The sequence below is a fragment of the Tachypleus tridentatus genome, chromosome 13, assembly GCF_004210375.1.
Source record: "Tachypleus tridentatus isolate NWPU-2018 chromosome 13, ASM421037v1, whole genome shotgun sequence".
In the NCBI taxonomy this organism is placed as follows: Eukaryota; Metazoa; Arthropoda; class Merostomata; order Xiphosura; family Limulidae; genus Tachypleus; species Tachypleus tridentatus.
Genome location: NC_134837.1, coordinates 53,267,401 through 53,284,347, shown reverse-complemented (window position 1 = coordinate 53,284,347; position 16,947 = coordinate 53,267,401). Strand labels below are relative to the sequence as shown.

General features: G+C 32.4%; 1 protein-coding gene across 4 annotated transcripts in view; it reads right to left on the bottom strand.

The window, feature by feature from the left end:
* Positions 1–677: 677 nt before the first annotated feature.
* LOC143238776 (ran-binding protein 9-like) overlaps positions 678–16,947 on the bottom strand; it is a 59,039-nt gene continuing 42,769 nt past the window's right edge. For all 4 annotated transcript variants that reach the window (XM_076479314.1, XM_076479313.1, XM_076479315.1 and 1 more), the window contains 3 exons: positions 5,052–5,197; positions 4,534–4,645; positions 678–2,941 (listed from right to left, as the gene is read on the bottom strand). In XM_076479314.1, coding sequence (XP_076335429.1) covers positions 2,811–2,941; positions 4,534–4,645; positions 5,052–5,197 — 389 coding nt within the window. In that variant the 3' untranslated portion in view covers positions 678–2,810. The remainder of the gene's footprint in view (positions 2,942–4,533; positions 4,646–5,051; positions 5,198–16,947) is intronic.

Below are 16,947 nucleotides of genomic sequence, written 5' to 3'. Positions count from 1 at the left end.
TCGCACGGCAAACACGTGGGTGGATGTTTAGATCCCAGAGAAGGTAACCAGATAGAACAGAACCTTCCCTGGGAGGTCCCCTCACCACGTACAGGAATCCACACTGAGGAGGATAGCTTTATGAGAAGAGTGAAAGGCATTATCAGAGAATTAAAACACACAGTGGAAATGTACCTAAAATATTTTTTAAAAAGAAATACAGGTTTCAGAAAATGTAGGATTAAGAAAAAAGATTACATTGTAGTTTTGTGACTTCTTTGTAGTCAAAACATTTTAATGTTTTACTCACATTATACACGTTGTAATTTTACAAGCTGTGTTTAAAACCTGAACAGCCCTGCATGGCCATGTGGTTAAGGCACTTAACTCGTAATATGAGGGTCAAGAGTTCAAATCCCCACCACACCAAACATACTCACCCTTTCAGCCATGGGATAATTAAAGTGATGGTCAATCCCACTGTTTGTTGGTAAGAGTAGACCAAAAGTTGGCAGTGGGTGGTGATGATTAGCTGCCTTCCCCTCTAGTCTTACACTGCTAACTTAAGGACAGCTAGAGCAGATAGGCCTCATGTAATTTTGCACAAAATTCAAAAAAACAAAAACAAAGCCTGAACAGTAGCTGTTGGTACTTGTACTTCAAACAATATCTGAAAAGACGATGTCCAAATAAAAATCTTTTTAGCAATAAGTGCAGTTTTTATTTTTGTTAAGAGACCTTTACATTCATATTGATTTTAGTAAAAATCCTTATAAACAAAAAAAGATTGAGATCAAACAAACCAGCAAACCTCAATACAATCATTTTTTACACTGTTGAAGTTTTAAACAAACATGTAAACTGCTATTCTAGTAAAGACATGTATATAATATTGAACAGTCATTAATACGTGTAGAACACACTATGTGTTAAGGATATCATCTCGCTACAGAGTTTACTTGGATCAAAGTTCTCAAAAGATAAACTGTAAAATTTTAGTAGTGAGATAAGTACACCATTTACACCATAATTTCAAAGTTCTGTACTTTTTGAATTGCTGGTGAAATTAAATACAATTAAAAGAATTTAAAGAACTTTGTGTCAAAAAACAGAGTACGTGTAACTTATCTGACCTTCATCATGGCTTCTTATGCTTATTCTATGTTTCTTTTGACTTAAATCACACCACACCTGTGATGTTGATCAAAAATATAATATTCCAAACATTAACATGATAGATATCACAATGTACAATTCAACGAGTTTTTAATCACTTCTCAAAACATTGTATGTTAAACTGAAAATACATTACAAATAAAAAACTTGATTACAGATACATCTTGGAGCATAAACATTTCAAATGAATATTAAATTATTACTTATAAGGCTTAAGATGTTTATAAAACTACTTAGTACAAAGAAATGCCAGATTCATTTTTCTCAGTTTGCCAAATTTCTGCCAATTACTAAATTTTTATATAAACTACTACTATTGTCAGTCCTGAAGGTAGATAACAATAATGTAGTTGAAAAGTTTAAAGTTAAACCAATTAAAAAAAACTGTCTTCACTTTTAATCCACTTCAGATTTTATATCAGATTAGAGTTGCTAGTTACAAACATACACCAGGTACAAAAAAATTGCATGATACAATTAAAGGAATAATTTTCACTGTTGTTTTATCATACCAAATGTATTTTTAAAACACAAAATATTTATTGTAACAATACATTTGCTGTGTTTGCATACGAACAGAGCTTGCCACATACACTATGAAATTAAGTCATTCTCTTTTCCAGCTTTGAATAAACCACACTCAAAAAACAATGAAGACAGATTCAAAACTTTTAAAACATACACAAATTTAGTAAAGCCTTATTCTTCAATATCTGACATGTGATAAGTCAGATTAATAATACCAAAACCATAATGACTACAAGGGTTTATCTGATACTAAAATTGTAATCTGAAAATGGGCACACTTGCATTGTTGCCCAAGAAAAGTTTTCCAGAATAACCTTTTCAGCTGATAAATGTTTAAATAAAATGTATTTAATTTCCAAAAGTTCACTATGAAAAAAAAAAAAAAATGAAGTGCTAGTTTTCACTGTTAAACTGACTTCAAGTTTTTAAAAATTGAACTATCACTATTGACAAATTTTCTTTTGTTTTCGTGATCTGTATTAACTTACTGCAAGTAGTGGGATTTTGACTTGACTTTATTACTACTACTGTGATTCAGACAATCATTTAACACCAAACCATTCATCTAGAAGTAGATACGGTCAATTTTATGTTGACTGTTTCAGTATCTATTACTCAATATCTCTATTTTAAAATTGTACATGAAGAAAAAATGTCATGTTTTTAATGATAAAACAACCAAATCTTAAGCACTTATAGACATAACCTAATATGTAGATTACAAACATGTGCTAATCACAAAATAGTCCTACCAATTAAAATTAGTTTTAATTATGTGTTGTGGAATCTCTTAGTTCAAAAGGTAGACACATTCAAATTGAAACTTTTACTATCAAAATTGCTACATCTTCCCTCATTTATGAATTGCCAACTATTTTTACACATATCTGACCAACATGAAAAGCTCAGGTAACTAAAACAACTTAAAAACCACCTCTCAAAGTGAAGCAGTATTTTTTTTTTTTTATTGTTACTGAAGAGTAAGACCTCTTCTATATATACTGAAAATTTAGGAAAAAAATATACACATTTTACTTCTACAAAGTCGAATTAAACACAAATTATTCATAATTTTAGGGAACTCAGTAGACTGTATGAAAACAAAATGTTCTAAATGAGGAAAATAGTCAATGCAGAAAAGCTTCAAAGTTGGCAAAAGCACTGGAGCCAAGTCCATTACTGGACATGAGTCTTACTATTTCTTGTGCATGAGCTAATGCAACTTCTAGTGGTGGTTGACGTGGTAAATTATGAGATTCTAGAAGAAAGAAAAAGACCTATTTAATAATATGTTTCTCATCAGTAAAATGTATAACATAAGAATTAGCTCAAGTATATTAAAAGCTAATGACTACATTTATTTATCTGTGGCTGATAAGTATAAATAATATTAAGTTCTTAAACTTGTCACATATTACTCAATCAACCCATTTTTCAGGAAATTACACCCCTTTCCCATAACCCATTTCAAACACTAGACATATAGATTGCTATTGACCAAAATGAGAAATCTGGATTTGTTCTGTGTTTTTCTCTTGTCCATCTTAGATTTCCAAAATATTTACTTTTACTTCTCCTGCAGAACTAACACACTTCATCAGGACCATTATTTAACAATAATTCAAAATGAAACAAAGCTTGTTAAAAACCTGAAAGAATCATTCTTAGTCATCTGCAAGTTCCTTTAAAAAGTCATAGCATACAATTAACATATGCAAAGACAAACTACGCTTTCTCAGTCTTGCTTCACTTTACACATACACAAAGCATATATGTTTACTTAGTTTTAGTGTCATTGTAATTTGGATAAAAAATATACTTAACATGTTTCAAGATATATTTACATTGTTAAAAAAAGCACAATGAAATTCATGAAAATTTAATAATATGTAGCTGTAATTAGGCTTCACCCACAATTTTTTATCAGTGGATACTTACTTTGGGTCTGAAAATATATGCAAATTGAGATAAGACTGATCAGAAAGAAATTTGAGAAACTTATCATTATTATGAAATAAAACTAACACTGAATTTGGGATACATCTATATTTTTAGAAAGGAAATACAGTGACAAAATAAATGTTCTCAGTTTAATCACATCACTAGCTTTTAAAATATTCTCCAAATATTATTACTCTTGTTTAATTTGGGTTTCTTAATTTCAATTCTGTTGTTGTACATCCACCAAAAGCATGAATATATAAAATCATGGTTAATATGTACATACAGTGTGTATGTTAAATCAAGACATAGCAAGAGTTTCTACAGATGATCAATTTGGAGTAGCTTTTAACAGCAAGGGCATACAACTGATGAAACAAATCTAATCTTTATTAGTAAGAACATAAAAAGTTTATTTATTTGGATATACTTATTGGGTTGATTTTTATTGTAGTCAAGTTTGTTTGTTTTTTCAATTGATGGTTAATATCAAATATGTGCAAAGTATGGAGTTTAACTGTGAGCTATCAATGGATAAACTTAAAGTAAAAAAAACAAGGCTGGAAAACTTGTTTGTTTTAAAAATATGCTTACGCAAGTTCTTTTGAAACAAGTTTCTAGATTTAGAAATTAATCTAATGGTGTTTGTTTATTTAAACTTTCTCTAGAAGGAACTGAAATATTCTTACCACGATTAAACTAGGCAATATCCTTAATAGCCTTGATAAACAGTGAGTAGTCCATGCTTCTTGAATGCATTAGAAACAGATGCTCTATAGCTTATCATGAGCCTCAATACCCTCTTTTGTAATAGTCAGACTGTCCTAAATGCAGCAAAGAGTGAGTCCCAAACACTTACACAATAACATGCACAAATTAATGTTAATAGATTTATATCCAAAGTTTTACCTAGAACTGCACCATTAAGAGCAGCACAGACAGGTTCTCGCTGTACTGGATCTAACTGATACCCAACTGGACAATTCCATGGATCTGAGTAGGCTAGAAGACTGAAGGCATCCTGGGAAGAGAAACACACAAAGATAAGCTTGAGTAATATGTACACAAAGTAGAAATATATCTGTGAAATACTAAAACAGCACACATCTCACAAAACACAATTTAAGTATGCTCAAAGTACCACTGAATGAATATTAAACAACTTAATACAGTAATGAGTTGTAATGATAAACAAGTGGACCTCAGTATGTTGAATCTGGATCCTGTAAACGAGTTTTTGATGTCAATGTCAGAATTTAGTTATATTTAATTTGGAATTTATTGTATTTACTTTTTATAGTTATTATGGATTACAACTAAAGTTGAAGACCCAACTCAGCTATCACAGTCTTCTGATGTCTTCAAGTTCTGAAAGTTCCTGGCACTGTGATGTACAAATGTTTAACTGCAGGTTAAGTTCAACTCACCTGTAGCATTTTTTTGTTGGTTTCATTAGTTCCAAATTCCCTTTTCAGTTGAACACTAAAAGAATGCAGCTCTCGACCAAACTGAAGCATACGTTCTAAAGCTAGTTGACTACCACCACACATCAATTTTCGTGGTGGGTCAACATCTGAAAAATATACAGTTATCAAACCCACTAAAATAATACAAAACAATTAAACATCCTAATAAACAAATTCTAAAACACATAGTATGGTGATTAGTTTAATCAAACCATGTTTATGTAATAAACTCTAGAATGCTTACTTAAACCAAACAATATGACACAGTCAAGAGTTGAATCTAACAAAACTATCTAGAATAAATGGTACAATATTCAGTTTAACTCTTTATACAGACCGTCATTTTTACTAACTTTTCAACCATCAAGTAATCATGAAACTATACTTACTAAGTGTATCTTCAAGTAATTTGATAAGTTTTACTAAACATTATAAGCCTGTTGTACACAAAAGATTAGATTTAATATTTCTACTAAAGATTTGTCTGTGAATTTATGGAGTCAGACTCTGACAGTGACTGATTAGTTTGAATACAGGAAGATTTTCATGTTAAAACTAAAAATTGAATTATTCATGTTGGCTTGACTGAAATGGGTCCTAACTGTCTTAGAGGAACATTTGTAGAAATTATATTGACGACTATACAATCTGCTTGTACAGCTCAAATGTAAAGGACGACATTTTATATCTTCCATGTTTTTCATCTTTCAAATAATAATGAAATTTTTGTCATTTATTTTCTCTATCTTAACACTATGTGTACTTGGTACATTTAATAAATCTTGAAACCATCACAGAAAACAAGGAAATATAATCTTTTTCTTTCTAGAAGGATTGTAGAATATAACAAATTGCAACCATTTACCTCAAACAACCTCAGGTTTGTAGTAGTTTACAACTGTTTTCAACTAATTTTGTTTTAATGCTCTTTGAATAGTGTCTAACTACTAAATCCACATAAAGCTATAAATCACCCAAAGATCACATCACTCAAGTTGAGATGATTTTTATTTAATGCTTTTAATTTATATTTTCTTGTTGAAACAAGTTTCCAATACATTTTAGTTGTTTTGTTTTTTTATATTAGCCCGTGATGAAACATAATTCTACCTTTTATTTGTACAGCAATAGCAGTGCACAAGATAATTTATTTCAAATATACAATTCAAGGCATTAAATATTAACAAAAATAACCTACAATATAAACCTACAAAAGTTATACTATAAATTTATAATTGTTTTAAGCTCAGGACATCATAGAGGATTAGCATTATCCAAAATGGAGAACTCTGATAAAATAAATGTCAAGAAATTATTTAAATACTTTTATTTGAACTTAAACCACAATATTGCAACTTGGTTTATCAAATACATTTTGCTGTCAAATTTATTAATATACATAAATAGTGAAACAGATTAAATTTTGAATGTAACTAAAAAGATTATGGCATGTGCACTTCAACCTACCCATATATCCAGAGTTAATTACATGGTATCCACAGTTTACAGCAGTGTTCAATTCACAAATACAATGCATTGTTACATTTACTCAATATCTACAGTACACAATTTAGTGTCCTGTTTACCTGATGAATACCTACAGCAGAGATTGTGTGTGAAGATAGTTATAAACATTTGACAGTTCACCAGGCAGTGTCAGATCTTTTTTCTGTTATTAAAAGAAACTATCTGACAGTGTTTGAATAGAAATAACACATCCTTTTCACTCTATCTAGGATGTATATTTCTCAGTGCTTCCAATCCCTCATGCTGTAACTGGGACAAATGTTTTCAATTGTCATTCAATATTGCCTCGCATGACATAGTTGGCTTATTGGCATCTCACCTAATACTGACACATAGTTTCCCTCGATGTTTTCCACTCAGTCCTTGAATAACCAATAAGATGCCTAAGCAGAATGTACGATAAAACTGTGTGCCAACTGTGCCCACACTGCTATAGCAAGTAAAAACTATAATTCCCATGTAAATATGCTTAAAGTTCTTGACTTACATAACTTAAAACAGTGAAAACAAGTCAAATGGTATTCAAGTGCATGATGAAGAGGCAATGAGACAAGATGCTAGCTCTCCATCTAGTAACAATAGTTAAAATTATGAATATGAATCTAGCAGAGCAAGGCATAAAGAGCAATAACAAGGTGGAACTTTTGTCCTAGTTGTAGTGTGAAAGAGTGGGGGGGTTCAGAAATTATACATTCCAGGTGCAGTGTATGGGTTAAATGTCACCACTGACTCTTTTACCAATGAATAGCGATATTCATCATCATATTATAATGCACTCATGGCTGAAAGGGTAAGCATGTTTGGTTGGACAGGGATTTGAATTTGTGACCCACAGACAGAGTCAAGCTCCCTAACCATCTGGCCCCTGCTTTGTGCTGAGTGCCTACTGTAAGACACCAGAGAAGTGTTTTAGTAGATTAAATATGAAACATACAACATAGCATAACACTAGTAATTTTAATGCTGAAAATTTTTGTTATAGCTGATGGCCAATATTTTCTAATCCAACTCTTATGCCACTCTTTTCAACTTTGCTGTTTATTTAGTATGTTTTTGAGAAATATCCAATCAACAATCTTAAGATTGACTGTTACTCTGCTTGAAATGGTGATTATTAAAGTTTTATTCTGCCTAAATCATTTGCACTTCTTTTACTTGGCTGCACAAAACAGTTCTCTTGCAATGTAACCTTACAGTACCATATGTAACTAAGTGTTTCACACAGCAACAAATGTGTATATAAACAATGTATATTTTTTATAAAAATTTAAGGGCATAATTCATTATAATAAATTTATAAACTACATGCAAATGTTTCATTTTATTTACATTAGTAATATGTAAAATCATAAGATTTTCAATCAAATATAAAATTGTAGTTATGGTAATGTAATCAGTACATTAAGCAACTTATTACTATTGAAAGTTTGAATTTCCATTTGACAATGTGTTACAAATGTTCAAATGCCATAACTTAACACTTCCCTAGACTGAAAACCTAGACTGAAAGGAGTGAATTGCATGTGATAGATCCTTTCAATCCAAAACCAGGCAGCAGATATTTTTTTCTGGTCCATGGTAGGAAGAGAATAATCTCCTTATGAACAAACAGAACACCATCCTGCTCTAAACTGAGTGGAATTGGCCACACTTAGGAAGAAGTTAAGAACTGATAAGTGGCAAGAACTCCTGTACTCCACTGATAAGTGGGGGTAAGAATGTGGTAGGGAATATGGAGAAATGCAGCACTGTACAACAGTGCAATGGGTGATCACAAAAATCCTACTATGAAAAGCAGACTGGTCCCAGTTTTTATTCAATTTGAACTGGAAGAGTTGGTAGCAATCCCAACACAGTTTTACTCATGATAGTCTCAGAGTTGAAATAGTCTGAAACAGGCCTTATTTATGAAGCCAAATACTGGGAGTCAACCTCAAAGTCTTGTGGAACACCCCATTTCTTTAGTAAGCTTTACAGACCTAAATAGCTATATGATGTGGATTTAAAGTATATCTTGGTAAGTATCACTCAAATAGCAGGATCCAAGAAATTAGAAATGAGCCACCTTAAATGCAAGAGAAAACATAACTTACCTGGTCAGCGCCAACATAGGACATGAAGAATGGCAACAGGTGGCAGGCTATAATAGGGCTATAAGAAGGACTTGGTACAGATTGCACAAGAGAGTGAATATGGGGAAGAAGGTGTATGGGAGAATAAGCTTACAGGTAAAGAGTAGTCCAATCCTGAATGAATGCATCTACTTCTAGAGCAAAAAGATGCAAATCTGGAGGACCAGAAGAAAGGAAGTTTAGTATTGGGCTGGGTCACAAATGCATTTAGAAGGGAGATATCCAGCTAGGAGCATAACCACTGGAACACACAAGGAGCAAGGGACCATTCTGTTGGTAGAATCTTGTCTGGATGAGAGTGCTAATCCGCCAAAAGATTCAGAGAATCAGAGATCTGACAGACACAGAGACAGACTTGTTAAGATTGAGCCCAAAAATGAAATCCAATGTTCAAAAATAGAGCAAACGAAATTAGTTACCCTCTTGATGATTGTTGAAAGAAACAACATTCAAAATGTCAGAACTGATCATGAATAGGGGGGGGGGGCAATACTAAACCCAGTAAAGGATAAAATGCTCATATAACACCCACAAATTCCAAAATACTGATGTACTGAGAAGACTCAACCAATGACTTTCTATTACCCAAGTTTTGAAACATGTTCCCATTCCATTGGAAAAGCATCTGTAAAGAGATAATTGGGATCTCCGGAGGGGAGAGGCAGAGGAATGTCACCCATGGTGCTGTCCCTGTGAAGCAATCAGGCAAAACTGGTCTGTAGGAAAGGAAAAAAGTGAAAAGCAAAGGGATTCTAAACAAGGTTCTACTGATTGTACAACATTCACTGAATGCAACATGTAAGCATGACCCTAAGTGATGAAGGATTTATTGGAAGCCCAGGTCTCCAAAAGAGAGAACCTTGAGCAGCACATGAAAAAAAAGAAGTCTTGGCCTTATACATCAAGAGCTCCACACCCCTCAAGTGTAGAGGAGAAGGCTATGTCCAGCTGAGGTAGGCAATGAAAAACACCCCAAGATGTATAATATAGTGGGTGGGGGCAAGATGGGACAAGTTTAGATTGACAAGTAATTCCAAATCAGCTACCCCCTGTAGGAGAAAATGGGTATGGTTGCAAGATGTTCTTGGGAAAGAGCCAGTCATCAATATAATGGTGAAACTGCAGATCCACTCATAAATATGGAAGGCAAAAGCTCTGACTATGTGATAGATGATGAATGGAGCTAATGCTAGACCAAATGGTAAAGAATTGAAATACTCAATTCCTGTGAACTAAAGTAAACATTTGAATACAAGATAAATAGGGATATGAAAGCATCTGAGACAATGGCTTTGATCATCCACAGACCTGGAGTGAATTACCATCTGAGAGCAAGGAAAGACTCCACGAAGTAGTTGAGGCTGATGACAGAACACCAATCCCTGATCTTCTTGGAAACAATGAACAGGTAGAAATAAAAACTAGAGAAGAGTGAAACATTTGTTCTCTAGCATTATTCCTGAAAAGATCCCAAACTGCATCTGAGAGACACCGGCAAGAATGTAGATCTTGCAGAGGTGGAGATAAAGGAAGAGGAATGGAAAACAAAGAAATAGTCCTCTTGTTACAACCTGAAAAAGCCAAGAATCTGTGTCAAAAAGGCACCACTGTGCTCCACCATGTTAGAACCTAAAAGGTAATCAACTGATAATACTAGCATCCAAAAATGCAATTATGGTTAATCTGACAACTTGAGAAGGTGATACTGGTAGAGAAGATGCAGCCACTGGAATAGGAGCAAGAGATTATTAGGAAACAAGAATGTTGATGCACAGCTTCCACACGAGACTAAAGTATCAGAGTTATCTCCAAAAACAGACTAGCACAAGAAAGAAGCCAATCAAAAATCCTCCAGATTGGAAGCAGAAAAAGATGTGTATATAACTGCCAAAACCCCCTTAAGACAGTGGTAGATATATAGTTTCAGAAAAGTGGTGAATGGATGAGAAATAATGGAGGATAGTAGTAAGGGTAAGAAAAAAAAAAGAGAGAACTGGGCTAGGGAAACATAGGATAGTAGCCAGATCAGAGTCCCATGCCTGAATCTGCAATTCCAAGGTCTGAGAAACCAGAAATGGAAATTTTGACTAATGATATTTCAAAACATGTGAATCAGTCAAAAATAATGGCTAAGGAATGTTGATACTTCTACATAATTTGGTAAAGATCTGCTCAACATGGACCCATATATCAGGGGAGGAGAGGAAAACAAAATAATTGGAAGTTAGGCCAGAATGAAGAAGGTAGTGAAGGAGTTAAGAAACAGGGGAAAGAGACATCATCATTGATCATTTACAGAAATTCAAGAAAAGGATGAGGGAGATTCAGATGGGTTGAATGGGAAGAAACAAGAAGAGCAAAAGTTTGAATAAGGTCCGTCCAAGCCTTCATCGTCATGAACAGATTCCCCAGGAAACTGAATATCTGCCTGAGGCTCAGAAGACATTACAGACTGCATGACAGACTAACTTGCAATGCACTGAGGCAAAGACCTTTGCCATTAAAAGTCTAAAGCTCAAAGCTACAGTTGTATTAAGGGTGACAGAATACATATCAGAAGGTGTTGCAGTATCATTAAATTGAAGATTCAACATGTGAAAAAGAAAAGAAAAACCTCTGTTACAATAAAAATAAAGGATGCTTGAGAAGTAATGATAATGCTCTATTGTATAAAGGAAATCAGCCATGCTATGAGATTGTATTGCTCTCCTACCGGTGGAGGATTGTCACAAGATTATTTGCATGCTACAGCACAGCTATACCACATGCAATCGTGGGTAGTTAGGTCAGAGGAAAGTTGAAAATAACTATTATTGTATCATAACCTATATCTGTTACAAGTCTAATCTACAGTACACAGTGAAAGTGTTCTGTTAAATCAGTGAATATCTACTTAATACAATGCAATGTTCTGTCTAATCAGTGAAAATCTAAAATACAGGATTTCAGTTAATCATAAAATTTTCAGGAAATGTACTTTCCAAAGAAAGTGTAAATAAAAATTACAAGTTCTGAATAATCTTGTTAAATCTTTCGTAGTAAAATCACAAGATAAAAATTTTATTTGCAATTCCACACGCATCTATTTCAAGAACACAATTCTAGAGTAGAAATCAATGTTATAAGTAAATACATGTGTATGTGTGTGTACACCAATAAAACCTTTTTTCCTTGACTTCATTAAAAATAAACTTCAATTTTCAAGTTTCCTGATCATGCAGGTTAACAGGTTTGATGTCGATTAAGTTTCAGTATCCAACTTCATCAATATGTATTTTGCAGAACAAGCAGAAAGTATACTATGATATTAATCTTAACAAATATACAAATTTAAATATACTAATCCTTCCAAAATTCAGCATATTTTATTCCAATAAGTATCTTATTGAAAAGCTTTACAAATTTTGAAACTACGGTTCCAAACATTAACTCAATAAACATACAACAATGTGCAAAAGTGCTAGGACAAAGTCAAAAGTTAAATTTCAAGCTACTTTATAAAAACAATGGAAGGTGAATCCTAAGTGAAACATCAACTTTTATTAATCATCATATTTAGTAGAACAGAAACTTAATGGAAGTGCTTGAATTCAGCAAGCAGTTAATAGTTTGTATGTCCAATTTTTGCTTTAATAACTGCAGACAGTCTTTCAGACATTGTTGCAACATATTTAATAGAAGTATCCTTTCAGAATTTACTTCTAATGTCTAAAACAATCCAGTTTCTTTGGAAATAACCTTTGATTTGTCAAGTTTTTAATATATCAAGTCCCAGATCTGCTCAACTGTGTTGAGATCAAGGCCTTGCATCAATTGAATGACTAACACAGTTTCTTTCTTAGCCAAGTAATTTCTGCACAGGATGGACAAATGTTTAGGATTATTATTTTACTAGTAGAATCCTTTATTAATAATATGCTAACAACTGGGTACACTATGATGGACCATCACTGATGGTTCTTGCATTAGTCCATTATTCCATCTATTCTGCAAATATCTTCTGTCACGTCAACAGTAAAACACCTCCAAACCATTACACTGCCTCTGCAATGCTTCATGGAAGGTGCTATGCATTGAGGTATCTTTCACCTATCTTCCACTTATGAAAATAACCACAACTCAGATATTGTACCAAGACTATCTTCCCAAGTAAATAGTGACTGTGGTCAAGACACCTCATATCAAAGTTGTGTGCCTAATGAAATTATTGTGCTCAAACACACAAATGATTACTGCACTTTGAGACCAGAAACTTCACTGTAATAAAATCAGTTTTGATTTGTAGCAACTTACTGTAAAAAAAACAAACAAATGATTTGTATACAAAATCAAGTATTGTAAAATTGTAAAATATTACTCTATTGATTTACTGTAATTCCTTTTTTTTTAGGCTTTGGCTGTAGTAAACTTGTACCCAGTTATTCCATGCATTTCAGTGTTAGTGGTTTTGTAGCTCACACACCAAATATTTCAAACTTAGAATTGTCTGTCCATAACACCCTTTTCCACTCATCAACAGTACAGATTTTTTTTTTTTTTTTTAAAGCAGATTTTAGTGTTTGACAATATCTGGAAACTGAAGTAAAGGTTTTTTTTTTTTAAACTGGTACACAACCAAACATTCCATTCTTGTTGAGTCTCCTTGATACTGTAGATCTGAACACTTTTGTCATTTGGTACATGATTGTTTATCTCATTTAGATAAGTGTCAGTCTTAACATTAGTATCATTCAGTTCAGATGTTTTGCTTCCACCTAACCTATTTTCAGATATGCCAGTCTGTTAAGTACACCATAGATTTGTAAGACAGTGTTTGGGAAGATTAAATTTACAGCAATTTGTTGGAAAGTCCAACTAGTATCACGTAAAGCTCTTATTAAAATGCTCTTCCTTACTGTTAATTCTCTATGCTTTTTGGGATGCAGCATGACAACCAAACTTAATATACAGGGTTAAACACTGTTTTTTTTTGTTTTTTTTATTTAAATCAAGGTTTATTTGTGGTGTGCTTTTAAAAAGATTTCTTCTAGCATATACCAGTACCATATGCTAGCTTATTTCTACATAAAGACATTACATCAGGCATCATGACAGTTATTTCAGATCCTAAATTTGATCAGTATGTTCATTCAAGCAGAACCCTTATGGCACACCCTTAGTACAAGTATGTGAAAATGCTATAGAATGATTAAGTATTTTAATCCTGGCTCATTCACCTGTCAACAGGGATTAGTGAAGTCCTATAAAAAGGAAAGAATGACAAAATATTCTCTTGTACAAACACTGCTGAACAGTACTGTAAAAGTAAAAACAGCTGCATTTGTTAAAACTACACAGTAGAATATTCATTTTAAAATGGCCAAATCTTATATTTTGTATACGCGTAAGGGTGGTGAGAAATCCATTGTGTTCAAGAAACAAATTTACATTAACCATACATAAAAGACAAATATGTTCATGTACTGTTGTGTAGTTTTTGTTATAGCCAAACATTCTGAGGTATTTCAGGGAAAGCAAACAATCTATAAACAGTTTCTGTAAAAATTAAGACATTTGGACAAACAATGATGGGGTGGGAAAGCATCACACAATGTAAAACTAGTTATGTAAAAATGAATTACTTAAAAATACTCAAGCCTGTAATTTATTAGTGTTAAACCAGTGGTGAGGGAAGGATTAATTATTGTTTAAAACATACAACTTTAAAATAAAACACTAATCAACAAGAACTGAAACTGTTTATCTACCTCCCAATAATATATACCAGCTGAGAAAGCCATAAATATATGACATCACAAGTCTTAAAAATTATACTTTATTTTCTTCATACTTATAAAAACACCCACAAACTGTCAAAATAAAATTGATTGATTTGTTTCCTCATGAAGTGTGAGGTGTTGGGAAAGATAATTAGTCACCATAGTTTGAACAGGTATTTAAATATTTTTGGTAATATACTAACTTAGATTTTTATTATTATTATTAATAACAATACCTAACTGACATTTATTTCTACTTCCTGATAGAGGGTATAAGCCCTATATTCATGAAGAGAACTGCATTAGTTTGTTTAAACTATTTACCTCAGAACTACACTGTTGATAATAGTAGTAGATCAGAGTTCTGTTGACTGCAGTTCTCATCTTGAGGTCTGTTTGTTGAAACAGTTGTGCAAATAACTTTAAACACTAGAATGTGAGCTGACTAAAGGCTAGCTTTAACGTTTAGATGCAAATCTAAACAAGTTGTGTTGCAGCATGAAAAACAATGGAAATACATTTGTAGACAATGACTCCAAAGTAGTTTACAACAGATATGTTACATGAAGTTTTCAATCATGGATATGTCCACACAATTGAGGTTCAAACTTGCAAAAATGTCTCTGCTATCTTCTTATTAGCTTTATTCGCTCGGACTCCCTATTATAGATTTTGTGTGTGTGTGTGTGTGTGTGTGTGTGTGTGTGTGTGTCTTTTAACATATTTGGTCAATGTTTAAGTGTTGTTATTAATAACAATTTCTCTCAAAAAACTACTTATATTATAACATGATGCAAGGATAAGTTTTTGGGTTAAACAATAAGATTATGACTGAACCTTCAAGTTACTTGGAAAAACTTCAGTGTTAAAACATTTCAGTAGAAGTTGTTTGAATTGTATACTTTATATGTAACTGAACAAAAAAACCAAAAATTTGTTTCTGTAAAAAAAAAGATCACAATTAGCAAAACCAGAGAAACTGAAGTATCTTTTACCATGCCCATACACCAGTAGTTCAACAAGGTATAACAAGTATGCTCTTATTAATGACAGATAATAGCCACATCTCATGCAAACCATCAAAACATGTTGAAATTTCATGCTGCATACAGTATGTACCTTACAGTTACCATATTGTGTAAGTGGATATATTTCTCTATCTCACATGTAAATAATTTCAAAGTATTACATGTACAGTCATTATCATAGAAAATATTTTGTAATAACTATAAGATGCATCGTTTTATTATTGCTGTCAAAATTTTGCTATAAAAACAGGCTGTCTTATTTTACATTCACTTCATAAAGCCTATGAAAGGAAACTTAATTCAGTTTCTTCTGTTGTATCCTATATAAGATGCATTAAATTTGCTTTTAGGTCTCCAGCAAATATTGTTATGCACAACTAATACAAAAACTAGCAATAAATCAAGTAATGGATAAATTCTGCCTAAATGCAGAGAAACTGCAATTTAAACTTATGTACATTGGGAAACGAAAATGATATATACTAGTGAAAAGGTGGAGAAACTACAATTTCAGTTGGTGTAAACCATGCAAGAAAACTGTCATTTAAACTAGTATCCATCAGGCATTTAAACATTTACTTAGATTATCGTAAGTCAAGGAAAGAATTTGTAACTTAAATTAATTCAAATCAGTTAACAAGAAAGAACAACACTGATATTTATAAGAAAAACCAATGATAAAAGTTTCAAACAACTCAAATGTTAAGTTCAGTAAAATGATAGAAAAAAATTTAAAAAACATCAATGCACATGAATGGAATTACAGCAATTTATCTTAAAAGTTGCTCTGAAGTGATGTGAGACATTACTGGTGTGATATTTCTGGTAAGATATCTTTCTTACTGAACTATTCACTTTAATTATAGGACAGCTGCATTATATTACTGGTGTGATATTTCTCTTTTCCAGAGATCTTTCTTACTAAACTATTTACTTTAATTATAGGATAACTATGTAGTATTACTGGTGTGAGCATTCTGGTTGCCCAAGATCTTTCTTACTGAATTACTCAGTTTAACTTGTTCAATATGGGATTGGCCAATTTGACTGACCACATGACATCGTTTTGCTCAATTAAAGTATTAATAGATTTAATAAACTAAAATAAAGATATGTCCATGAATATACCATGCATGTCTTGAATAGTCTGTAATTTTCATGTTAAGATTAAAATCTCAAATTTCCTTTGTGTAAACCCTAAAACTTCCCAAACTCATTTCAAACATTTTGGTTTTCAATAAAACTTTATATTTTATCTGTTATTTACTCTACCATATCTTAAAACAGGAGAATCAGTTCATTTAACCAAAAAAATCTAAATTACTCTTATTCTTTCTATGACGACTTCATATTGTAACATGAAACTACATTTATCTTAAGCAGCTTTATGCTTATAATAGTATACATCTAT